Genomic DNA, 24,751 nt, shown 5'->3' with positions numbered 1-24,751 from the left:
CGTGTGTTTGGACTACAGAGACGTCTAACGTGGTAACGCCTTACACTCCGCACTAGCCTCCGTCCCATTTCTGTGCGCTCCAACGGAAATGTTGCTGGTTTCTCTGTGATTTCAAATACTAAGAGGACAGTTTCTTCTTTTTCGGCAAGGTGTGCTTCCTATCTGGAGACGGTCAGACCGGGAGCGAGGTGTAGTACATTTTTACCAGCGAGGGTAACTAACCATTGGAACAATTTACCGATGGCTGGGGTAGACTCTCCATCCCTGACCATGTTTAAATCACAGCTGGCTGGTTTTCTCCGAGATCTGCCCCATTATTGATCGTAGGGCTGGTCTCTGGCCTGTGCTATCCAGGGGGTCAGCCAGATGATCACAGTGGTCCCGTCTGGCCTTGGACTCCATCAGTCTCCATATACATGTGCTTTGCCTGTGACCCTCTGCATCTAAAGGCCTTGCCCGTAGGCCCGTGACCTGGAGGACAGACGCGCCTTCACTCCTCACGCAGCCTTCCCCAGCGGCTCGCCTTGCCGGGCGTTTCAGGCCACAGCCCCACACCCCACTGGTCTGAGCCATGTTACTATCTTCTGCCATTTCCAGACTTCTGCCTGTGAATGCCACCGAACCAGAGCTGACCCCTCTGCCGGTCCTGGGCCTCTCCCCAGCCTTTGCAATCCGGCACTGCTAGCCCCACACGCTGCAGCCACTGGGCACTGCTGCATTAACCCCTCATCCACCAGCAACACAGGCGGTGTCATCTTTTCCAATCCTGGCAGAGGCTTTGATCCCCCCGGAGTTTCCAGCTCTGCTTGTGGGGGTGACAGACTGTCTCTGCCATCCCTGCCAGGGCGGAACGGACCAGCTGGGGCTGCTGGGCCCCTCTTCTTCCCCTCCCATCAGTGACAGGCTTGGCCTGGCTACAGGTCCAGTTGGGGGGGGGGACACCTCAGCCCTGCTCAGGGTCCCAGCAATCAGGAGACGCCCCCTCCCATCCTGGGGGCGCCTGTTTCATCCCTCTGGCATCAGCACAATTCCATCGGACACTCATCAGCTGCCTCCCATCCCTCCCCAATGCAAAGCATTCACAGCCTCGACATCCGGGTCTGAGAAACAAACCCTGCGGGCCCCAGCCCTGTACCTCTGTCCTCCCACACTCCCTGCCTGCCCCTACCTCCCCGCCACTGCAGGGATGAGGGACTCGCAGCCCCCCCCATTCCCTCTGGGTCAAGTGCTAGCTCTCAGTCCATGACTCTCACCCTCAGCCAACAGAAACCCCGCAGCCCCCAGCCCTGTACCTCCATCGTCCCATGCTCCCTGCCCGCCCTTACCTCCCCACATTGCAGGGATCAGGGACTCATGGTCCCCCCAAACACACCCCTCTCAGCCTCTCACTCTCGGTCCGTGACTCTCACCCTCAGCCGACAGAAACCCTGGAGCTTCCCGACGCAGCGACTCCTGGTCTTTTCTACATGGTTTATTGATCACTTGCAGGGTCCATCCAGCACTGAACTCTCTGGGGAGGGGGAAGAGGAGAAATGAGGCAAAGGGATGCGCAGGAGAGACCTGGCTGGACTCCTGGCCCGGTCGGGCAGCCTCGGCCATCGCGGGACGACGTCATCGGCCTTTTATCCATTGAGCTAGAATGGAACGCCTCATCATAAATACAGCTTGTTAAATACAGCCAGGAAGGGGGTGACAGCACTTGCCAAGTCCCGCAGGCGGCAGGGAGCTCCTGACAAGGGCTCTGGGGTACCACTGACAGGGTGCACAGTGCCACGCTCCTTGGGGAGACACGGGGAAATGAGAGCGAGTGGGACTGGCTCTCTGTCCTGCCAGCCAAGCCCCAGCACAGCCCATTACATGCGAGCCACCCCAGCACCCAGCTCCCTGGGGAGCACCAAAGGGAGAGGGCAGCGCCTCCCAGGACACGGCTTCAGCCGGGCAGGATGCAGCCCCTGTGTTTTCCATGGCTGGGGAATCAAAGGGAGGTGCCAGGTTCCGGGCCCAGCCATGAGGAGGAACGGATCTGGGCTGCCTGGGCTTGGCAGAGCCAGAGGAGGGGTCTGATCAGCTGCTAGCAGGGATGGGGTGGCCGGATACTTGGGAGAGGTGCGAGGGAATAGGTGAGCGCACCCCTCACTCTGGCTGGCTCTAGCAGGATGGTGAGGGGGTCTCCTGCCCCGCGTGGCGTCTCTGGTGGGCGGGTACCGGGGGACCAGCCGGGCCTAGCAGGATGGTGAGGGGGTCTCCTGCCCCTCGTGGGGTCTCTGGTGGGCGGGTACCGGGGGACCAGCCGGGCCTAGCAGGGTGGCGAGGGGGTCTCCTGCCCCACGTGGCGTCTCTGGTGGGCGGGTACCGGGGGACCAGCCGGGCCTAGCAGGGTGGCGAGGGGGTCTCCTGCCCCACGTGGGGTCTCTGGTGGGCGGGTACTGGGGGACCAGCCGGGCCTAGCAGGGCGGCGAGGGGGTCTCCTGCCCCACGTGGGGTCTCTGGTGGGCAGGGACCAGCCGGGCCTAGCAGGGCGGCGAGGGGGTCTCCTGCCCCCCGTGGGGTCTCTGGTGGGTGGGGACCAGGGGGACCAGCTGGGCCTAGCAGGGCGGCGAGGGGGGTCTCTTGCCCTGCGTGGGGTCTCTGGTGGGCGGGGACCAGCCGGGCCTAGCAGGGCGGCGAGGGGGTCTCCTGCCCCGCGTGGGGTCTCTGGTGGGCGGAGAGGCCGGTGCCGCACGGGACGCTCTCCCCGCACTCGGGGCACGGGCAGGCTCGGGTCCCGGCGTGGGTCCTCTGGTGGCGGCTGAGGTTGGAGCTCTGGCTGAAGGTTTTCTGGCAGCGGGGGCAGTGGAAGGGGCGCTCGCCCGTGTGCAGAATGAGGTGGGTGACCAGGTTGGAGCTCTGGAGGAAGCGCTTGCCGCACTCGGGGCAGCGGAAGGGCCGCTCAGCCGCGTGGACCCGCCGGTGCCGGTTGAGGGTGGAGCTCTGGGCGAAGGCCCGGCCGCACTCGGCGCAGGCGTAGGGCCGCTCGGCCGTGTGGACCCGCCGGTGCGTCACCAGGGTGGACTTGACGCCGAAGCCCTTCCCGCACTCGGGGCACCGGTGGGGCCGCTCGCCCGTGTGGACCCGCCGGTGCCGGTGCAGGTGGGAGCTGTGGCTGAAGCGCTTGCCGCAGTCGGGGCACCGGTAGGGCCGCTCCCCGGTGTGGACGCGCCGGTGCATGACCAGGTGGGAGGTGCGGCGGAAGCGCTTGCCGCAGTCGGGGCAGCGGTAGGGGGTCTCGGCCGTGTGGGTGCGCTGGTGCCGGATCAGGTTGGAGCTCTGGGCGAAGCGCTTGCCGCACTCGGCACAGGCGTAGGGCTCCTCGCCCGTGTGGACGCGCCGGTGCGTGGTCAGGTCCGAGCTCTGGCTGAAGCCCTTCCCGCACTCGGGGCACTTGTAGGGCCGCTCCCCCGTGTGCACGGTCTGGTGCCGGAGGAGGTGCGCGCTCTGGCCGAAGCCCTTCCCGCACTCGGGGCAGGTGAAGAGTCTGTCTCCCAGGGAGGCTCTGGGCTGGGCCACGGTCCTGTGGGGGCCCCTTAAATCCGCCCCGTACGGCGCGGACTCACCCGGTCTCTCCGCCTCCTGACGCTCGCAGGCCGCTCCCCGCTGAGGACTCTGGGAACTTCCCGGTAACGTCCCATACAGTTCTGCTGGCTCCGGACCGTCCTGTTCGGGATTCTCCTCGGCCTCACTCGTCAGCCCCTCGGCTGCTGGGAGAGAATCCAGACAGGGGTCAGTCTCGACTGGGAAAGGGGGGTGGCAAAGCAAAGAACATTCCCCTGTGGCTGGGAATCTGCCCCTCAGGGAGAGACCCGAGTCGGGAGCCCTGCGGGGTTCAGGGCTCATTTCAAAGCAATGCACTGATGTTCCCGGCCCCTCTGGCTGGGGAGATGATTCACAGCTGCTGTGCTGCCTTCCTGAGTCTGCAGACAGGGAGCCGGGTGTCTGGGCTGCTGCTCCTCAGAGCTTCCCCAGCAGCAGAAGCAAAGGGAAATTGGCAAGAATCTGGTCAGTTTCAGGGCTGCTGTGAGAGGGATCAGGTCAATTTCACACTGTCCCTGCTGGGAGGCTCTGAACTTGGAGCTATTCACCAGGGGGACAAACAGACAGATAAACACACTAGGATCTAGGGATGAGGGATGGATGGGGTAGGAGCTAGGGATGGGAGTAGACAGACGTCTCCCTTCCTGCAGCACGTGGCCATCACATTTCCAGGCAGCACCCTGGCTGCAGGAGCTCCCTGAGGCCCCCACGGGCTTAAATTGTCACAGATTTTCAGAAAGAAAATAATCCCTAGCTACAAGGCAGCTCACGGTCATTATCCCCATCTGTACAATGGGGAAACTGAGGCACTGCCCCCCAAACGCAAATCCAGCTCTCCTGACTCGCAGGCCAGAGCTGTATCCACTAGGCCACGCGGCCTCCCGGTGCCTGTGAAGCGAACTGAATAAGGGCACAGCCAAAGCGAGCACAGGAGCAAACCCCAGGCGCCAGGGCACCCGAGCCATAGGGCGGGGGGTCTCTGAGAGCAGGCAGCGTGAGCCAGCAGCTGTCCTCTGGTTCGGGACTCCGGGCTCCGTTCCCGGCCCTGCTGCCGGGTGACCCTGCACAAGCCACGTCCCCTCTCTGGGCCCGTTTCCCCTCCCGCCCTGTGTGCGTCCGGCCTAGTCAGACTGGGAGCTCTGCAGGGCTGGGCAGCCTCTGCAGGATCGTACAGCACCCAGCACGGTGGGGTCCCGGCCCACGAGCTCTGCTAATGCAAATAGTAATAACGACACCCCATGCTGGGGGGTTTGCCCTGGTTTCCGACTCGGGTTAAGCGATTCCTCACCTGTGCAGGCGTCTCTCGGGGTCTCCTCAGCACCCCGGGGACCCGGGACCCACCGCTCTGCCCCTCGCTCCATCCGGGAGAGCGCGTCCGGCCCAGGGATGAGAAATCCTGCTCGGGGGACGGGGACAGGCGAGATCAGGGCTGGGGACGTAGCCCCACGTTTGTCACATGGAAGGGTCCGTGATTCTAACGAAGCCCCTTTTCGGGCTGGTCCAGGGCGCAGGGAGTGGGGTGGAGAGATACAGAGCTCGACCGGTCTGACCCGGGGCGTGGGGATTGGGCAGGATACTGCGGGGATGGGCCCGTGGGGCTGACCCGGGGGGCAGGGAGGGGGCAGGATACTGGGCGGGATGGGCCCGGGAGGCAGGGAGGGGGCAGGATACCGGGCAGGATGGGCCTGGGGGGCAGGGAGGGGGATACCACCCCGGGGGGTACCACAGCCCCTGGGGTCTCACTGTCCCCGCTACAGACACCCGGGGTGGGAGGGCCGGGGGGGCTGTGGGATGTTCAGATCTCAGTCGCCCCCCTGCCCGGTGCCCATCAGCCGGTGGGGGCTGCTCCTGCCCGCCCCCTTCCAGCCCCCCCCCGCGGCCCCCCGCACCTGCCGGCCCCGGCTCAGCAGCTCCCCCGGCGGAGCTCGGCGCTGCGCGGCCCAGGGGCGGCTCCAGCCCAGCGCGGCCCCCGGGCTCCCCCCGCCCGGGCCGGGCGCAGCAGCGGGGCCGGGCGCGGATGCAGCCGCGGCGCTGACCCAGGAAGCCCAACCCCCGGGCGGGGGGGCGGGGAGAGCGGCCCCCGGGATGGGGGGGCATGGACCCGCCCCCGGACCCGCCCCTCCCGGGCGGTTCCCACCCTCCCGGAGGGGCCTGGAGGCTCCCGGAATCACAGACCCGTGTCTGGCGGGGAACCAGCAGGACCAGGGCCAAGCAAAGCGCCCGCCCAGCTCTGGCTGCTCCTCGATCCCATGCTGGGCCCCCCAGTCCTGCAGCCCCCTGCCCCCCACCCGCTCAGCTCCCCTGCTCCAGGGCTGCCTGCCGGAGGGGCAAGGGGGGGCTGGACGGGGCACCCAGATACCCTGGGGCTGGGGCGCTCGCCTGGGAGACCTGCCTGCAATTGCCAGCTCGCCCCGGGGGGCCTGGGAGAGCTTGGGCCAGGCCCTCAGCCTCTGGGTCCTGCCGGCCATGGGGTGACACCCCAAGATTCATGTATTAGACACTGGGACCTCAGAGCGACCCGCATGACCCCAAAGAGCCACCGGGGTGTGAAGTCCTTGTTTCATTCCCTCCAGTCTCTCCCCAGGGAAGCAGGGTCACAGGGGAGCTGTGGGGTGCGTGTGGGTGTGTGTTATTCTCACAACAAACATGTTAACAACTGGCAAGTTGATCAGGCCACTGGTTAGGAAAAGCCGGCTGGCGGGTTAATAACCGAGCCGGGTTAATAATTCAATCACGGGGCGCTTTCCTACCGGGTGCTGCAAAGAGCCGCAGGAGACGGGGTGAGCAGGCCCTCGGGGCGTGCGAGCCGCAGTCCGAGTATCCCTGCCCCAGAGCCCGCGAGGCTCAGACACGCTGGGAACGGGGGCCGGGTACGGCCCTTGGAGAGACAGAGGGCTTGACACCCGTATCGGACCCCTGCTCCGGCCTGGCTGGGATCAGCAGGGGTGTGGGGGAGCAGAGAGGCCACAGGGGAGCCCAGCGGGGGCTGCTCAAGGCCTGGCTGGGCCATGGGGCTGGCCTGCGTGTGGATCACGCAGGGGAAGTCCCCAGCCGGCGTAGCGGGGCCTGTCACGCAGGGAGCTCCTGGGGGAGGGATCCGAAACTCAGCCTTGGGGCGAAACCTTCCAGGCCTAAGTGGGTCACAGAGCAGAACCAGCAGGTTATACGGTGTCGCCGATAAACCCCTCAAGAGCATTTCCTGGGGGGCCCGCCGCCCCGTTTATACTCCTGTTCTCTCGGACAAAGGACTCGGGGCGACTGGGAAACGCAAAGCCACTTTAGTCTTCCTGGTTCGGAGCAGGAAAACCCCAAACAGCCCCGGCCCTGAGTGCCAGGGCCCGGTTCCGGATGCTGCATTTCAACCCCGCCCCAGGCCCTTCCCCGCGCCCCGTCCTTCCTTCCTGAACGAGAGGAAACCCGGCTGCCCGTTTTACTAACTGACACTATGGGCCAATTAACCCAGAAGCTAGAGAAAGAAACGCAGAGCTGGTCCTAGGGGAGTGACCTAGGTAGTGCTGGAGGTAGAAAGAAGAGTAGCATGGGGAAAACACTGGGCTATATCTCAGGACGCCTGGGTCCTATTCCTGACTCTGCCACTGAGCTGCTGGCTGACCTTGGGCAAGTTACTCAATCTCTCCGTGCCTCATCTCCCTACTTGTGAATGGGGAGAATTTCTGCTTTGCCTGTTTAGAGTGTAAGCTCCTGGGGGCAGGACTGTCTCTTCCACGGGTAGGGCCAGCCGCTGGCACCGGGGGCCCTGGTCCCTGGTAATACAATGGCAGTGAGCAGAGGCCCTCGACGGTGGAGATCTGACGAGTCCGTGTCGCGTCACCTGGAATAGGGCAGCTTCCCTTTAACCAGCCCGTGAGCCTCCCGAGGCGCTCACCGTGCTCCGCGGGTCGGAAGCTGCCAGAACCCAGCCGCGTCTCCGTCTCGTTAACAAACACGGGGGTTTGGGGCCCAGGTTACTCTTGTGTAATGAGCGAACGACACGATGTGCCCAATCAGAGACCCAGCCCTGGAGTCCCCAGTGCGACCGCGGCTGCCTTCCAGCGGGCCTGTCCGACGCCCCGGCCCTCTGCACCCTTCTCCCCCCAGCTTTTCATTTACCACCTGCTGACGCTAGCTTAACCAAAGGACAGAAACTGCGTCAAGTCACAGCTGTGAACGTACGGAGCCAGCCTGTCCCGGAGACGCTGGTGAGCCGCTGTGACACCAGCCAGGCTGTCCCCGCTAACCAGCATTTACACGCCCAGCTGGCTTGGGCCTGCAGAGATCGGTCAGTCGGCCGGGCTGATAGGCGGAGGGGCCAGATCCCCAGCCAGTGTGAATCCACACAGACCCCACTGGGGCTGGGGCCGATTCACGCCAGCCGGGGACCCGGCCCCACCGACCCCACTGGGGCTGCGGCCGATTTACGCCAGCCGAATCCAGGGCTCTGGGCACCGGTGGCTCTGCCGGACACCCCAGCCTCGGCCCCTGCGGCTCAGGGATCAACCCCTGCTGCTTCCGGGGGAATCAGCCGTGCCAGTAAAGTCTCTCTGGACAGAACCAGGGTTGGGATAGTAACTTCCTGGCTCTGTCCAACCGCTGGAAATCAGCTGGGTTCTGAGAGCAGAAGAAATGTCTGTTTGGAGCCACTTCACCTCCCGGCTGGCACCCCCTGCACCCAGTGTGGAGGAGGGGCTGGTCGGGGCTTCCCCCCCCCAGGCTGCTGGAGGGGCCCAGCAGTGGTGAGGTGGAGCCTGTTGGGGGGGCTGGGTAGCCAGGGGGTCAGCGATCACCTCAGGGCACCGTGCCCGGATTCCCCGGCGCTGTTGGGGCATTTGTAGGGGCACTGCCCGGTGTGGATCCTCTGGGGCCGGGTGAGCCCCGAATCCTGGCCAAAGCTTTTCTGGCAGACGGGGCACTGGAAGGGGCGCTCGGCTGTGTGGGTGCGCTGGTGGGTGACGAGGGTGGAGCTGGCCCCAGGGGCCCTCCTGCAGTCGGGGCGCTCACCCGTGTGGGTCTGGCGGGGCTTGACCCGCTGGGCGCTGTGGCTGAAGCCCTTCGCACACTCGGGACAGCAGTAGGGCGTTCGCCCATGTGGACGCGCTGGTGGGTGACGAGGTGGGAGCTCACCCGGAACCCCTTCCCGCAGGCCGGGCGCTTGTAGGGTTTCTCCTCCGTGGGCAGGCTCTGGTGCCGGATGAGGTCGGAGCTGTGAGCAACGCCTTTCCCGCACTCAGGGCACGCGTAGGGACGCTCCCCTGTGTGGACGCGCTGATGCCTGGTCACGTCTGAGCCCAGGGCGAAGCCTTTCCCGCAGTCGGGGCGTTTGTGGGCTCTCTCCCCCGTACGGACGGCCTGGTGTCTGAGAAGTCGGGCGCTCTGATGGAAGCTCCTTCCACAATCCTGGCACCAGCTCAGCCTGCCTGCGTTGCACTGACCCTCAGGGCTCCCAGACTCGTTCCCTTGGGATTGTCCCGACACCATCCCACCCGGTTCCGCTCGCTCCCGACCCTCCTTCTGGGGACGCCCCTCCTCGCTCTTGCTCGCCGGCCCGTCACCTGCAGGATTCAACGTGTTAAAGCTCCCAGCCTGGCTGGGCGGGAAGCAGAAGCCAAATGGGGATCCCAGCACCACCTTCCTGAGTCTGCAACCAGCCCACCTGGTGCCTCTGCGTGCTCAGAGCCTCCCCAGCCGCAGCAGAGGGAAATGGGCCCAGAACCGGGACTCTCACACAGCTGCCTTTGAAATCAGCCAGGTAAAGCACTGGGATGTCCGGCACTTACAGCCTGTTCCACGCATGGCTCTGGCACCGTTCCCGGGCTTCTCTCTAGCTGCCACGCGGTTCCCGGCCCCCAGCCGGAGCCCAGCCACCTCCCGGCTCAGCACCTTCCCCTGACCTGGCTTGGAGTGCGATTGGGAGTGGGGGAACTGATGGGACAGGCAGTCCCTGCTCAGCCAGGAGGAGGGACCCGTGCAACGGGGAGGGGGCTGATGGGAGCTGTACCCCCCAGCTTTGCAGATCCGTCACACCTCTCTCCTGAACTGGGATTGAAACATCCGTCCTGTCTCCTCCGGGCGGGAGTTGCTCCGACTCCCGTGAGCTTGAGCCAGGCCACTCGCTGCCCTGGGTTACAGTCATTCCAGTTAGTCAGCGTCCCATGCCATGAGCCTCCCCCCTGGGGGAGTTCTTGGTCCCCCGCGTAGGGTGAGGACTGGGGAATTTGGGGACACATCCGTGCTGAATTAATCTTTACATAGCAGGGGACTTTGGACTTTGGACTTGGTCGTTGGACTTTGCCAAAGTCCAAATTTCTTGGTCAAGGAAGAGTCGAGGTCCCGACTCCAGAGACAAGAATACACAACAACAAGTCAATAGATTTCAGGGTCCACGAAAACTACGGGGTTGTATGTTCTGTTGTAGGAATCTGGCCCCGGCCCCAGTTCGATGGGATGCACGGGGCCCCGCTGTAATTGCTCCGGGGTATGGGACAGAGCTACGCAGCCCCCGCACCCCCCGGAGCGGGGTCAGGTCACTAGCCCAGGGACCTCCAGGGACAACCGGGTTTATAACTTCAGCCCGCCTGGGAAGTAGTCACGAAAAGTCAGTCCGGTTATTCTGAATCAGGGTATTACAGGCAGGTGCGCACAACCCAGACAGTTCAACCGAAAAGGACGATTGATACGGCCCTGGGGCTCTGTGTGTTAAGGGTTGAACTTAATAAATACGAAAACAGGGGAACGAAGTGACTTACACTGAGTTTGCCAGTAGGGAAATGAATTTAATCGGTGAACATAATGACGAGGGGCTGGGCTGGGCTGCCCACCACCCCCTTTGCGGGGCCTCAAAGAAAGAGACTTTGGGGGGAAAAACAAAACAACCAGATGGGTCTACTGGAGCGAGTTTCCCCACCCTGGCTGCCCCCCCCGTCTCCTGGGATCTCGACCCTGAGAAATGCCGACCCAGCCCGGGCCAGAGAGCGGGACCCAGAGGACACGGCCACCTCTCGCAGCTCCAGCCAAAGCCCAGACAACACCTGGGCTGAACAGGATCGGACGACTGGCTCCAGCCCGTCTCAGCTCCCTTCTCCTGTCCCGTCGCTGCCAGCTCTGACGCACCCAGGAGACGCTCAGAGAAAGGGAGTTTCCTCTCCCGGGCGGACGGGAACGGGACCAAGGATGCTGTGACAAGGAAAGCCTGGCTGGCTTCGTACTTCACACTGCGAAGGCTTTACCGGCTTGGCCTTTGTCTGCGGCGTGGTCAAGGTGCCCGGGCGCTGAACGGGCAGAGGACTCTGCACCCGACCCCGGCCCGCCTCTAACAGCGCGGAACGACGGTGGACAGCGTTAGCGCCTTTGGGCCGTTCACGCCGGGCCGGCAGGAGGGACGCGCTGATGGGGACGGCCGGGGGCTGCCGAGCCGGGGGAGCCCCCGACCGGCCGCGCCCGATGCCGGCGAGCCGGGCGGCCGGTCCAGCGCCCCGGGGGGCCGGCCGGGGGGTCGGTCCCCCGCGTGCAGCCGCTGGTGGGCCCGCAGGTTGGCACGCTGGCTGAAGCGCTTGGGGCAGCCGGGGCAGGGGTGGGGCCGCTCGCCCGTGTGGGTGCGCTGGTGGGTCAGCAGGTTGGCACGCTGGCTGAAGCGCTTGGGGCAGCGGGGGCAGGGGTAGGGGCGCTCGCCGGTGTGGGTGCGCTGGTGGGTCAGCAGGTTGGAGCTGCGGCTGAAGCGCTTGCCGCACTCCAGGCAGCGGAAGGGCCGCTCGCCCGCGTGGGCCCGCCGGTGCCGGTTGAGGGTGGAGCTCTGGGCGAAGGCCCGGCCGCACTCGGCGCAGGCGAAGGGCCGCTCGGCCGTGTGGACCCGCCGGTGGCTCACCAGGGTGGACTTGACGCCGAAGCCCTTCCCGCATTCGGGGCACCGGTGGGGCCGCTCGCCCGTGTGGACCCGCCGGTGCTGCGCCACGTCCGAGCGGGTGCGGAAGCCCTTGCCGCAGTCGGGGCAGGGGCAGGGGCGCTCGGCGGTGTGGGTGCGCTGGTGGGCCAGGCGGTGGGAGCTGCGCCGGAAGCGCTTGCCGCACTCGGGGCAGGGGTAGGGGGCCTCGGCCGTGTGGCTCCGCTGGTGGACGAGGAGCTCCGAGCTCTGCCGGAAGCGCTTGCCGCACTCGGGGCAGCGGAAGGGCTCTTCGCCCGTGTGGAGCCGGCGGTGGGTCGCCAGGTCCGAGTTCTGCCCGTAGCTCTTCCCACAGTCCGCGCACTGGTAGGGCCGCTCCCCGGTGTGCACCGTCCGGTGCCGGATGAAGTGCGAGCTCTGGGCGAAGCCTTTCCCGCACTCCGGGCAGGTGTAGAGTCGCCCTGGCCGGGCCGTGGCTTCGCTGAGGTCCGTCGTGTTGCCCCCGCGGGGAGCGGATTCAGCCCCACTCCCCTCCGCGGGGTTCCCCTCCTGCCCCTCGGAGGCTTTCCCCGGCTCCGGACTCCGGGAAACGTCCCCTCCAGATCCTCCTGGCAGCGTCTCCTTCACCACCCCCGCCTGGGTTGCCTCCTCCTCGTTCCCACGTGCTGGAAGAAAGAGAGAATCCAGACACCCGTCACTCCCTGCGCTGGACTCCTCAGGTAAGCGGAACAAACCCAAGGTGTAAAAAATCCCCTGGCTGCTGTGACTGCCCCTGGCGGGAGGAGAGGCCCCAAGCCGGGAACTCCCACACGAGTCAAGCTCTCATTTCTGGCCCTTCTTGTTGGGAGGCTGATTTTGTAGGGAGCCAGGTGAGGCCGCACCGCCTTCCTGAGTCTGCAGACAGGCAGCCTGGTGCTGCTCAGAGATCCCCCGGCAGCCAGAAATTGAGAGACACAGGCCATTTTCAGGGCCGTTTCCTGTGGGCTGCTGAGACACTGCCGAGAGTCAGGCGGATTTCTCTCTGGCAGCGCTGCAGGGGCTCCCAGTGCGGGGCCGGGGGGTAGACTGGATACACTAGGATCCGGGCTGAATGGACAGATAGTGCAGGGTCTGGGGACGAGACCGGACCCATCTCCTTGGCCGCAGCCAGCGGCCACCAGGTTCCCCACACCCCTGACTGGAGCATTGCTGGGAGTCCCAGGATCAGCTTCTCGCGCCGAAGTCTGCGCTTTCGAAATGAGCTTAGAAACGACCCTGCAAGTCCCAGGACGTGGGCGGGGCGGGCGTGGGAGCGATCCATGAAAGCGGCCGCGCTGCCGGGCACAGCCGGCCAGAGACGCTGGGTGACTAGTCAGAGTCAGCGCGACCCCCAGGGGAATCACCGGTGTGACGGGTGCCGAGGGGCAGTGCGGTCTGGTGGGTCAGACTCGCAGAGCTCATGGCCAGAAGGGACCCGGACAAAGATCCCTTTAGTAGCTGCTACTTTCCCCCCTCCCAGGTACTTAACCACCACAAACAAGTCACTCCTCCGCCTCGGGCTCTATTCATCGCAGGCTGCTACGTCCTCTCGCTGGGCTTCTCTTTGCCCTCACACCCCTCCTCTCGCTGCCTTGCACGCTGCCGGGTCCGCGGGCCAGGGACTGTCTCTCGCTAGCTGTATGTCCAGCTCCGAGCACAATGGGCTCCTGACCTCAGTCCGGGCGAGATGCTCATCACACAAATCTGGAAGGCCTGTAAATCCCCTGCTGTTACTGCCCAGATTTAAAGGCTCCAGGAAGCCAGGGGTGAATTTCCGAGCCGGTTTAAGCGATTCCTCACCTGTGCGGGCGTCTCTCGGGGTCTCCTCAGCACCCCGGGGGCCTGGGACCCGCAGCTCTGCCCCTCGCTCCATCCGGGAGAGCGCATCCGGCCCAGGGATGAGAAATCCTGCTCGGGGGACGGGGACAGGCGAGATCAGGGCGTGCGATGCGGCAGGAGAATATCTGCTACAGGGAACGTCCCGTGATTTAAACCCAGCGCCGGCCTGCTCCAGCCCGGGGGACCTGGCCTGATCTGGGGCACGGGGGGGGCAGGATACCGGGCGAGATGGGCCCCTGGGGCTGACCAGGGACGCAGGAAGGGGGCGGGAGGGGCCCGTGGGGCTGACCCGGGGGGCAGGGAGGGGGATACCACCCCAGGGGGGTACCATTGTCCCCACTACAGACACCCAGGGCGGTGGGGGGTCTCTGGGAGGGCGGGGGGGGGGGCTGTGGGATGTTCAGATCTTTGTCAGACGCACACACACGGCCAGGCGCTGCCTCCCTCCGGGGGAGAAACACCCCAAGGGACGCTAGTGGGGGCTGCTCCTGCCCCATGGCTGGATGGGGTCTGTGCCCCCCCCCCACTTCCTCCCGCCCCTTCCAGCCCCCCCACCTGCCCCACTCTCCCGGTATCCCGCCCGGCCCCGGCCCGCGGTCCCGCAGCGCCCCGCCCCACGCGGCCCCCCCGCACCTGCAGGCCCCGGCTCAGCAGCTCCCCCGGCGGAGCTCGGCGCTGCGCGGCCCAGGGGCGGCTCGAGCCCAGCGCGGCCCCCGGGCTCCCCCCGCCCGGGCCGGGCGCAGCAGCGGGGCCGGGCGCGGATGCAGCCGCGGCGCTGACCCAGGAAGCCCAACCCCCGGGCGGGGGGGCGGGGAGAGCGGCCCCCGGAATGGGGGGGGGGTGAGCGGCCCATGGACCCGCCCCCGCTGCCGGGAGGGGAGCGGCACAGGCAGGGCCCGTCTACACCGCACCGCACACCCGGGGCTGCGGCCCCTGCTAGTGCGCTCGGGGCAGATCTGGGACCGGGGGCTCAGGGCAGGCGGAGACGGGGCCCTTTGTGCAGGGTCCGCTCCCCGCCTGGCCCCCGGGTCTCCCTGTCGCCCGCTGCCCCTGGCTCAGGAGTGGGTGTCCCAGAGCCCAGCCACGGTCCCCGGGGAACCCGCCCCCCAGGGGAGAGAGAGACAGGGCTGGCATGGGGGGGCTGTGGGCCCTGCTTTGCAGGGGGTCCAGGAGGGGGAGCTGGTGTTTGGGGTGGCGGGGAACAATCTCTCACCCCACAGTCCTGGGCACCCCAAGATCCCTCGTTCTGCCATTGACTGACCCCTTCCTTCCCCGTAGGCAGCGTCTACACTAGGGCGCAGCCAGGGGAGTGTAGACGTGCCCCAACCACCGTCTCCTCCTCCCCCACCGGCCAGCCAAGCCGTGAGCGGGGACAGGGCGCCCGGCTGCCTGTCCCCCCATCACCACAATCCGCCAGAACCCCCTGGCCCCCACTCACCCCGAGCCCCCAGCTCTGTGGAGGGCTGAGAAGGGTGCTGAAGAGGTGCCAAGGGTGGCTGGGTGGGTGCTGGGCCAGCTGGTGGGTGGGTGCTAGGGTCCCTGGGTGGGGTACCTGGGCCGGGGGCAGAGAGTCTGTCTGTGCAGAACCCCGCTGGGCCGCAGGCAGCTGGGCAGCCCTGGGCATGCCCCGAGCAGGAGACCCCCAAGCCAGCGCAGTGGGGTACACTGAGCCAGGAAGGCCTGGGGGAGAAATCAGTAACTCAGCCATGGGGCGACACCTTCGGGGCTGTGAACTCACAGTGCCGTCAGGGCACCAGGGATCCCAGCCGGGTCTCTGCCCAGGCCATAGGGAGTCTCTGCCCCCATGGGAGCCCCATTTACACCCATCATCTCCAGAGAAAGGCTGTGAAGCCCCTGGAGACGCCCATGCTGGGGCGGGGGGTGCTGGGGCCGGGGGTGTCTGGTTCAGTGTCTGCTTTCCCCACCCAGTAGCTGTGGGGCGGGCGGGGAGACCAGCTGGACTGGGGGGCTGCTCTTCCCCCTCGGCCCTCAGCCATTGGGCCTGGCCCGGCTCCAGGCCCAGCCTGGGGGCTTCCCCACCACTTCCCTACACAGCTCAGGCTCTCAGCAATCGGGGGCACCCCTCTCCCTCCCTGGGGGGTGTCTGACACGCAGGGCAAACCCTTCCGACACTCATCAGCTATTTCCCGTCTCCCCACAGTGCAGCCAGTTCCCAGCTCCCAGCCTGCGTCTGGCTCTGAGGAGCAAACCCTGCAGAATCCCAGCTCCAAATCTCCCCGCTCCCACCCTCTGCCTCTTCCTGCCACCCCCTGGCGACGGCTCTCGTGGCTGCGGGGATCCGGGTCTCACCGTTCCCTCCATCGCTCAACTGTCGATACGAATCCTGGCCCCGACTCGGAGGACCTGTGTGTTTCATACACTTTTATTGCTCATTCTCGGAGTCCCACCTGTTGTCATAATTACACCGAGGCTGGAAGCTGTCTGGGGCAGGGACTGTGTGTTTTCTTTGTACAGCGCCTGGCGCAGTGGGCTCCGTGACTGGACCGCCTCGGTGCTACGGTGATACAGAAATAATCATCATTCGACCAGCCCTGAACTCGCACGGGCTGACTGAGAACAATGGGGCAGTAGGAGAAATTAGGCAAAGAAACCCGAGAGGAACGCGACAGTTGCCGAAATGAACCCCCCAGATCGCTCTGTGCTGGGTCCTGACACACCCCAGTGCAGGGAGGGGAGAGGCACCGTCCGCACCATCCAGAGTGAAATCCCAGAGCGGCTCCAAATCTGGGGAACGCACCGTCCCGTTGTCCTGTGATCCCCCGACCCGGCTTCCCACAGCGCCTCCTGCTGATTGGTCAGTCAGTCGTTTGACACACTCACTTCCCCTCTGCGAACGAGCCTCCCCCAGCTGGGGAAAGGCTCAGAAACTTCATCCCGACGGAGACGGGGACTGACGCCTCCATCGTGTTTCCTGCCGCGGCCCTGACTCCACCAAACGCTCTTTGCTCCCGGTCACTTTCGTTACCCGGTCGCCCGCTCCGTGATGCTCTTACAGCCATTGATCGGCTGGGCCTTGGGGAAAGTGCAGACCGGAGAGTTCTGCGAAATGTCGGCCATGTATTAATCGCCTTGGCGTTTACGGAACAGCAAGAACCAGAGAGCCGCCCGAGTCAGCCAAACAGTTGAGAGCCGCCCGCACCGACCGCCTGGAGGGGACTTCGTTCCAAGACCTGGGGTGGCCCTTCTCGGGTGCCACGCTGGGGAGCCACGTGCAGCTGGGACGGAGGTGGGGAAATGTCTCTTGTGTAAGAGCTGGGCCTGGCCCGGGCTCCCTTCTCCCTGTCTCCGTGGCTGGGGGCAGGAGCGGGAGCTACCCAGATGGGTTGTTTTCTCCCCATCATTGAGGAGTCGTCGATTGGGGCTGCCCCACCTCTCCCGGGGGGTTGCGGAGCCAGAGGGGCCCCGCTCAGCAAGGGGGTGATAGCTGCAAGCTCCTGACCCTGCAGCCGGACGCTCGAGAGCCGATTGTCACTGGGTGTCCTGGGCGGGCGGGACAGCCGTTGCCAGGCTGGCCGCGGGCCTGGCCTGCTGGGCATGGGTCCGCTGGTGCTTGGTGAGGGTCGAGCTGCGGCTGAAGCTGGCCCCGCAGACCGGGCAGGGGTAAGGCCGCTCACCCGTGTGGACGCGCGGGTGCCATGCCAGGCTGGAGCTCTCGCTGAACTCCTTCAGGCAGCGTGGGCACCGGAAGGGGCGCTCGCCCGCGTGCAGCCGGCGGTGGGCCACCAGGTGGGAGCTGCGGGTGAAGCTCTTCTCGCACTGGGGACACTGGTAGGGCCGGTGGGGCCCCCAGGGCGTCCCCGGCTCCGCGCTCTCCCCCGCGTGGGCCCGCTGGTGGGCAACGAGGGCCAGCCTGGCGCTGAAGCCCTTCCCGCAGGCTGGACGCTTGTGCGGCTTGTCCTCCAGGTGGGTGCCCTGGTGCGACACCAGGGCCAACCTCTGCACGAAGCCCTTCCCGCACTCGGGGCAGGGGTAGGGGCCTTCGCTGGTGGATGATCATGGCTGAGTGGGGGAGCTCTTCCCACACTCGGCGCACGTGGTTTTTTTCTCTCCCGCGGGGGCTCCTGGCTGCATTTCTGGTTGACGGGGGGCTGTGGCATCTCCCCCCAGCTCAGTAGATTTGCCCCGTCTCTCCTCCGGGGGGTTTCCCTGCTCTGGCCGGCTCTGACTCTCCCAGGCCTTTCCCGGGGCAGGACTCTGGGAACCGTTCCCGGGGGATCTGCCCGAAACTGCCCCGCGGGGCTCCACTCACTCCAGCCCTGCCTGCTGGGCCTTCTCCACGTTCCCACTCGCCAGCCCGTCACCTGCGGGGATAGAGAGAGAATCCAGACCCGGCTCAGGCCCTGTGCCGGGGACCAGGACATGGGGCAACAAACCAAAATAACCACTGAGGAGACTGAAGGTTCGGGAGTCCTCACCCCCCTTCTCCAGAGCACCAGGAGGGACCCACCCGGCCTCCAGGGCCCGTCCGAACACTCAGGGGAAGGGAGTGGAGCCTGGTGTGACATCTGCTGTCCGCTGGGCACAATCCCGACCGCAGGGAGCGGAGCCAGGTCTGAGGGAGCCCGCGAGGCCTCTGTGGGAAGCTGTTTCCCTCCCTCCAGGGTTTTCTGGGAATTGGTTTCACTGATTCCTCACTGAAGGGTTAATGTCTAGCTATTCCACCTGGAAGCAGGCGGGGCACACCCTGACTGTTTCCTAGGAGCAATGCACACATTGCTCTATCCAAGGACAAGGGCTAGATATGAACCCTGAGAACTTGATTGTTTGGACAGCAACTGTGGGAGGTTTTTTTAGCCTGGGCTCAAGGCCTGAGAACCAGGATTGTAGTAGATAGAGGATGGTAACTAAGCATATGAATCAACGTCATACATTCCTTTGTGTAGCAGTGTGTAATGCTTAGGGGGAGAAATATAATAAAAGGAGAAGGTGGAAGGCGGGGGGGCAGAACAGCCCATCTCCGCTGACCAGCCTGTTTGCTTGCATAAAGCTGTGTTCTGTCTCATCACTGAACCGCAACAACTGGCGCCCAAACGTGGGGCCCTCAGCACTCACCTCGCCCGGCAAGGGTTTCAGACGCGTCACTCATCCGCTTCGTGGATCCCGGTGAGTATTTTTCATTGTGGTAAGTATGGGAAGCTCCCTCTCTGCTTTGCAAGTGCAACACCGCAATGAGCTGCAGTATTTGCTGTGTAAGGCTCAGCATGACTGCCCGGCTCGAGAACTCACTCTCCTGCTACAGGAGGTGCGTGCCAAGTGCCCGTGGTATCCTGAAGCTGGAAGCCTTAAGCTAGCGGACTGGGAGCGATTGGGCCAGACATTGCACGAAGAGCCTCGGGCGCCCGTGCAGGCTTTACATGCCTGGCACCTCTGCCGCGACGTGGTACAGCGTGTCGCCTCGGACAGACCCTCCCTCGTGAGGCTGGTGCTCTCGCCGCCCCGTCTGCCCCTGCAGCCATCCCCCCTCCTGGCGATGCGACACAGCGTGTCGCCTCGGAAAGGCGCTCTCCAGCACCAACAGAGGAGCTGCCGATCCTGCCACCCCCGTCCGCTCCTGCAGCCATCCCTCCCCCTGCTTCGCCCCCAGTGCCTCTATTACCACCGCCTCCCTGGCCTTCCCCACCGGAGCCGGTGTGTGATCACCCTCCCCCCCCCCCGTGGGGCCCCCCGGAGGGTCATCTGCATCTGCTCAGAAGCTTTCGCTGGTGCAACAAATGGTTCACGCAGCGAAAGCTCGATCAGATCTTACAGCAGAGGAGCTGGCTGATCTGGTCTCCGTTTGCCCGGTGACCTGGCAGAATGATGACCAGGGCAACCCCGTGGGCACCTGGACCACTCTGCCATACTCGGTGGTTAGAGAGGTAAAGAAAGCAATTCGTGAATTTGGCCTGACTAGCACCTTTGTGCGTGGTCTCATTGAAGGGATGGGTGCTGGGTACTCCCTAATCCCTGAGGATTGAAAAACGCTGCTGCGCATGATGTTGTCACCCAGTCAGTATGTTATTTGGCTTAGTGAGTATCGGCAGATGGCAGAACGCCAAGCCCAGGTATATAGAGAGCAAGGTATCATTTATGAGCATTTGGCAGGGGAGGGCCAGTTTGCTACTATTGGGATGCAGTCTCAACTCCCTCAGGCCGTCTTCCCCATTATCTCCACCTGTGCCCAGCATGCCTTCAAGAAGGTCCCGGATTCAGGCAAGCCTACCAAAAGCTTTGTCAGTATCCGTCAGGGTGCCTTAGAGTCCTTTTTGGATTTTACCAACAGATTGCAGGAGGCTATCCTCCGACAGGTGGATAACACTGAGGCAGCTCACGAGCTCCTGTTAAAATTGGCAGTTGAAAATGCAAATGAGGATTGCCGCCGTGCTCTCCAGGCAGCACAAGTCTCTGGTATTTTAGAGCTCTCAGACATGCTGCGGGCGTGCCAGAACATTGGCACACAAGCCCACAAGGCTGGAGTTCTGGCTGCCGCCCTCAGAAAAACTGGGAAGGAGGGGAAGCGCTGTTACCGCTGTGGAAAGGAGGGTCATTTTCAGCGGGAGTGCCGCTCATCTAAGGCACCAGCCCGACCCTCAAAGAAGTGCCCCAAGTGTGGGAAAGGTTATCACTGGGCTAATCAGTGTCGTAGCGGGTCGGGAAACCGCGCGACGGGTCCCCCCCGAACCCAGGGCCAAACGGGGGTGTTTCCTACTCAGGCAATCGCTCCTCTGCCTTGGAATCCGTAGACTCTATGAGGGCAGCGACTGCTGGAAGTGCAGGGCTTGATTTGATCATGCAGGAGGACACTGACTTTCGGCTGCCAGGGGAGGTCTGTGCCATACCTACACAGGTGACGGGACCTCTCCCTGCCGGCTTTGTGGGTCTTGTTCTCCCTCGCTCACATGCTGGGAAACAGGGCTTTTTTGTCATTCCAGGGGTCATTGATGCTGATTACACTGGCATTATTAATGTTCAGGTGTGGACTCATCTTCCACAGTCGCTCCCGCGTGGACGGTCAATTGCACAATTGATTTTAGTCCCCTATCAGGTGCCAGCTGCCGAGGATCGAACTCGGGGTGGAGGAGGCTTTGGATCGACGTTGTCTCACTCGCCGTCTCACAGCGCGTCTTCTCCACTTGTTGCTCTGACAATGTCAGTCCGCCCCTCAAAACCTTGCTAGATAAACAATTAAAACAAGGGGAGCTGCGTCTCCGAACCTTAGGAGACATTCAACAACAAATGCATATCCTCTTGTTTACTTTAAATAATTTAACACTGAATGCAGATCAGCAGACCCCTGCAGATCGGCATTTTCACAAATCTGAGGTACTGGAAAGACCGCGTGTCTTTTACCGTCAGCTGCCCGATCCACAGTGGCTGGGCCCAGCACCTCTAATTACTTGGGGTCGGGGATATGTTGCTGTGTCTCTCCCTGCAGGACCGTTGTGGGTTCCAGCCCGGTGTGTGTGACCGGCACTGAAACAACATGGCATGGCACCAGGGGCTGTCGAATCCCATACCAGAGTTTCAGCTGACCTTGGAGGAGACCGCGTTGCCCCCCGAGTCGACAACGACGGGACGGCAACGGAGGAGGCGTAGCGTCCCAAGCCAGCCCGTGACAGGGGGAGCAGTAAAAGCATTGGTCGCCACAGCTCAACGAAAACTGGCAGCAGATCAGCAGCCAGAAACTCCTAAGACTTTGTTTGTGGCGATTCTCGCCCAAATCACTGCTAATTCTGTGATGATTGTGTGCCTTTTGTGCCTGCTATTTCCTGCAGGGGTTGGCTCGGAAGCGCCTCCCCCGTTACAAGCCTGAAGGAGAATAAGACACTGTTCTCTGCTTATGCTAATCTTTCCTCCCAGTACTCTAGCATGGCTAATTGGGGCCCGGCCAACTATACTCTGCCTCGCACGGCTATATCCCTCCACACATCGTACCCGGCCGGGGCTCACAATGTCACCTGTGCGCGTGTAGTTAACTGCACTAGTACAAAGGTGCCATTGGGCTGTCAAAAAATTTCTCAATCCCTTTTAAATTGTTCCCATGCTGTTAGTGTTTTATATAATTATGGCCATATCATCCTACCATCAGGATGGGTTTTTACTTGTGGTTCATGCACCTTTAATTATATTCCTGCAAATTTAAGTGATGGCACCCTTTGCTGTCTTAGTAAAATGATACTTATATTGCCTTTTGCTGGTCACAATTGTAGTAAAAGAAGTGTACCTCTTTTAGATGATTATATTGCAAATGTTAAGCTTTTGGTTATTTTGTGTTTGTAATCATTGGGCTTATTTTTTGTTGCTGCTGTGTACAATGTATTCCTTCCTTGTTAAGACTTTGTAAAATTTTTGCCCTGGAAAGCTCCCCAGGTTATGTCCTTGTCTGTCTGGGAGTTAAATAGCATGATAAAACAAATTGGCGGCTACCATGAGATGGCCAACTATCAATAAACAAAAAAAGGGGAGATGAAGGGTTAATGTCTAGCTATTCCACCTGGAAGCAGGCGGGGCACACCCTGACTGTTTCCTAGGAGCAATGCACACATTGCTCTGTCCAAGGACAAGGGCTAGATATGAACCCTGAGAACTTGATTGTTTGGACAGCAACTGTGGGAGGTTTCTTTAGCCTGGGCTCAAGGCCTGAGAACCAGGATTGTAGTAGTTAGAGGATGGTAATTAAGCATATGAATCAACGTCATACATTCCTTTGTGTAGCAGTGTGTAATGCTTAGGGGGAGAAATATAATAAAAGGAGAAGGTGGAAGGCGGGGGGGCAGAACAGCCCATCTCCGCTGACCAGCCTGTTTGCTTGCATAAAGCTGTGTTCTGTCTCATCACTGAACCGCCACACCTCACCTCTTAGGGCGGCCCTGGGGATCGTGTGTTCCTCAGAGATTGGCAGCTCCAGGACCCAGGCCTCCTCCCCTCGCTCCAGCTGGGAGATCACCGCGGGTGTGAAAATCGGGAACCCTGCTCGACAGAAAGACACCGAGGGAATCAGGGGGAATGAGGGATCGGGGCAGCATCAGGGACCAAGACCAATCCCTGAGTGTCACCCGCACGCGCGTGTGTGTGTGTGTGTGTACACAAACTAATGAACAAAGAACAGGAGGACTTGTGGCACCTTAGAGACTAACCAATTTATCTGAGCATCAGCTTTCGTCATCCGATGAATGAGCTGTAGGTCACAAAATCATAGAATCATAGAAGATCAGGGTTGGAAGGGACCTCAGGAGGTCATCTACTCCAACCCCCTGCTCAAAGCAGGACCCATCCCCAATTAAATCATCCCAGCCAGGGCTTTGTCAAGCCTGACCTTAAAAACTTCTAAGGAAGGAGATTCCACCACCTCCCTAGGTAACGCATTCCAGTGCTTCACCACCCTCCTAGTGAAAACGTTTTTCCTAATATCCAACCTAAACCTCCCCCACTGCAACTTGAGACCGTTACTCCTTGTTCTGTCATCTGCTACCACTGAGAACAGTCTAGATCCCTCCTCTTTGGAACCCCCTTTCAGGTAGTTGAAAGCAGCTATCAAATCCCCCCTCATTCTTCTCTTCTGCAGACTAAACATCCCCAGTTCCCTCAGCCTCTCCTCATAAGTCATGTGTTCCAGTCCCCTAATCATTTTTGTTGCCCTCCGCTGGACTCTCTCCAATTTTTCCACATCCTTCTTGTAGTGTGGGGTCCAAAACTGGACACAGTACTCCAGATGAGGCCTCACCAATGTCGAATAGAGGGGGACGATCTCGTCCCTCGATCTGCTGGCAAGGCCCCTACTTATACACCCCAAAATGCCATTGGCCTTCTTGGCAACAAGGGCACACTGCTGACTCATATCCAGCTTCTCGTCCACTGTCACCCCTAGGTCCTTTTCCGCAGAACTGCTGCCTAGCCATTCAGTCCCTAGTCTGTAGCTGTGCATTGGGTTCTTCCGTCCTAAGTGCAGGACCCTGCACTTATCCTTATTGAACCTCATCAGATTTCTTTTGGCCCAATCCTCCAATTTGTCTCGGTCCCTCTGTATCCTATCCCTGCCCTCCAGCGTATCTACCACTCCTCCCAGTTTAGTATCATCCGCAAACTTGCTGAGGGTGCAATCCACACCATCCTCCAGATCATTTATGAAGATATTGAACAAAACCAGCCCCAGGACCGACCCCTGGGGCACTCCACTTGACACCGGCTGCCAACTAGACATGGAGCCATTGATCACTACCCGTTGAGCCCAACAATCTAGCCAGCTTTCTATCCACCTTAGAGTCCATTCATCCAGCCCCGACTTCTTGAACTTGCTGACGAGAATACTGTGGGAGACCGTGTCAAAAGCTTTGCTAAAGTCAAGAAACAATACATCCACTGCTTTCCCTTCATCCACAGAACCAGTAATCTCATCATAGAAGGCGATTAGATTAGTCAGGCATGACCTTCCCTTGGTGAATCCATGCTGACTGTTCCTGATCACTTTCCTCTCATGTAAGTGCTTCAGGATTGATTCTTTGAGGACCTGCTCCATGATTTTTCCGGGGACTGAAGTGAGGCTGACTGGCCTGTAGTTCCCAGGATCCTCCTTCTTCCCTTTTTTAAAGATTGGCACTACATCAGCCTTTTTCCAGTCATCCGGGACTTCCCCCGTTCGCCACGAGTTTTCAAAGATAATGGCCAATGGCTCTGCAATCACAGCCGCCAATTTCTTTAGCACTCTCGGATGCAACGCGTCCGGCCCCATGGACTTGTGCACGTCCAGCTTTTCTAAATAGTCCCTAACCACCTCTTTCTCCACAGAGGGCTGGCCATCTCCTCCCCATGTTGTGATGCCCAGCGCAGCAGTCTGGGAACTGACCTTCTTCGTGAAGACAGAGGCAAAAAAAGCATTGAGTACATTAGCTTTTTCCACATCCTCTGTCACTAGGTTGCCTCCCTTATTCAGTAAGGGGCCCACACTTTCCTTGGCTTTCTTCTTGTTGCCAACATACCTGAAGAAACCCTTCTTGTTACTCTTGACATCTCTTGCTAGCTGCAGCTCCAGGTGCGATTTGGCCCTCCTGATTTCATTCCTACATGCCCGAGCAATATTTTTATAATCTTCCCTGGTCATATGTCCAAACTTCCACTTCTTGTAAGCTTCTTTTTTATGTTTAAGATCCGCTAGGATTTCACCGTTAAGCCAAGCTGGTCGCCTGCCATATTTACTATTCTTTCAACACATCGGGATGGTTTGTCCCTGTAACCTCAACAGGGATTCCTTGAAATACAGCCAGCTCTCCTGGACTCCTTTCCCCTTCATGTTAGTCTCCCAGGGGATCCTGGCCATCCGTTCCCTGAAGGAGTCGAAGTCTGCTTTCCTGAGGTCCAGGGTCCGTATCCTGCTGCTTACCTTTCTTCCCTGTGTCAGGATCCTGAACTCAACCAACTCATGGTCACTGCCTCCCAGATTCCCATCCACTTTGG

General features: G+C 61.9%; 1 protein-coding gene and 1 long non-coding RNA gene across 2 annotated transcripts; one reads left to right on the top strand and one right to left on the bottom strand.

The window, feature by feature from the left end:
• Positions 1-1,456: 1,456 nt before the first annotated feature.
• LOC140904483 (uncharacterized) lies at positions 1,457-16,378 on the bottom strand. Its single transcript, XM_073326860.1, has 9 exons — positions 16,287-16,378; positions 13,934-14,166; positions 13,262-13,369; positions 10,878-12,108; positions 8,692-9,154; positions 8,355-8,626; positions 6,321-6,701; positions 4,859-5,301; positions 1,457-3,737 (listed from the first exon to the last, which is right to left on the bottom strand). Exons 1-9 carry the CDS (start codon positions 16,376-16,378, stop codon positions 2,653-2,655), a joined length of 4,308 nt encoding a protein of 1,435 aa, XP_073182961.1. The 3' UTR covers positions 1,457-2,652.
• A 402-nt stretch (positions 16,379-16,780) lies between these two features.
• Positions 16,781-22,118, top strand: LOC140904479 (uncharacterized). The gene is made up of 2 exons (XR_012156536.1): positions 16,781-18,424; positions 20,736-22,118. It is a non-coding gene; the product is annotated as an uncharacterized lncRNA (long non-coding RNA).
• Positions 22,119-24,751: the final 2,633 nt, after the last annotated feature.

Source organism: Lepidochelys kempii, unplaced genomic scaffold, assembly GCF_965140265.1.
Source record: "Lepidochelys kempii isolate rLepKem1 unplaced genomic scaffold, rLepKem1.hap2 scaffold_137, whole genome shotgun sequence".
Classification (NCBI taxonomy): domain Eukaryota; kingdom Metazoa; phylum Chordata; order Testudines; family Cheloniidae; genus Lepidochelys; species Lepidochelys kempii.
This window is presented reverse-complemented; position numbering and strand designations above follow the sequence as displayed.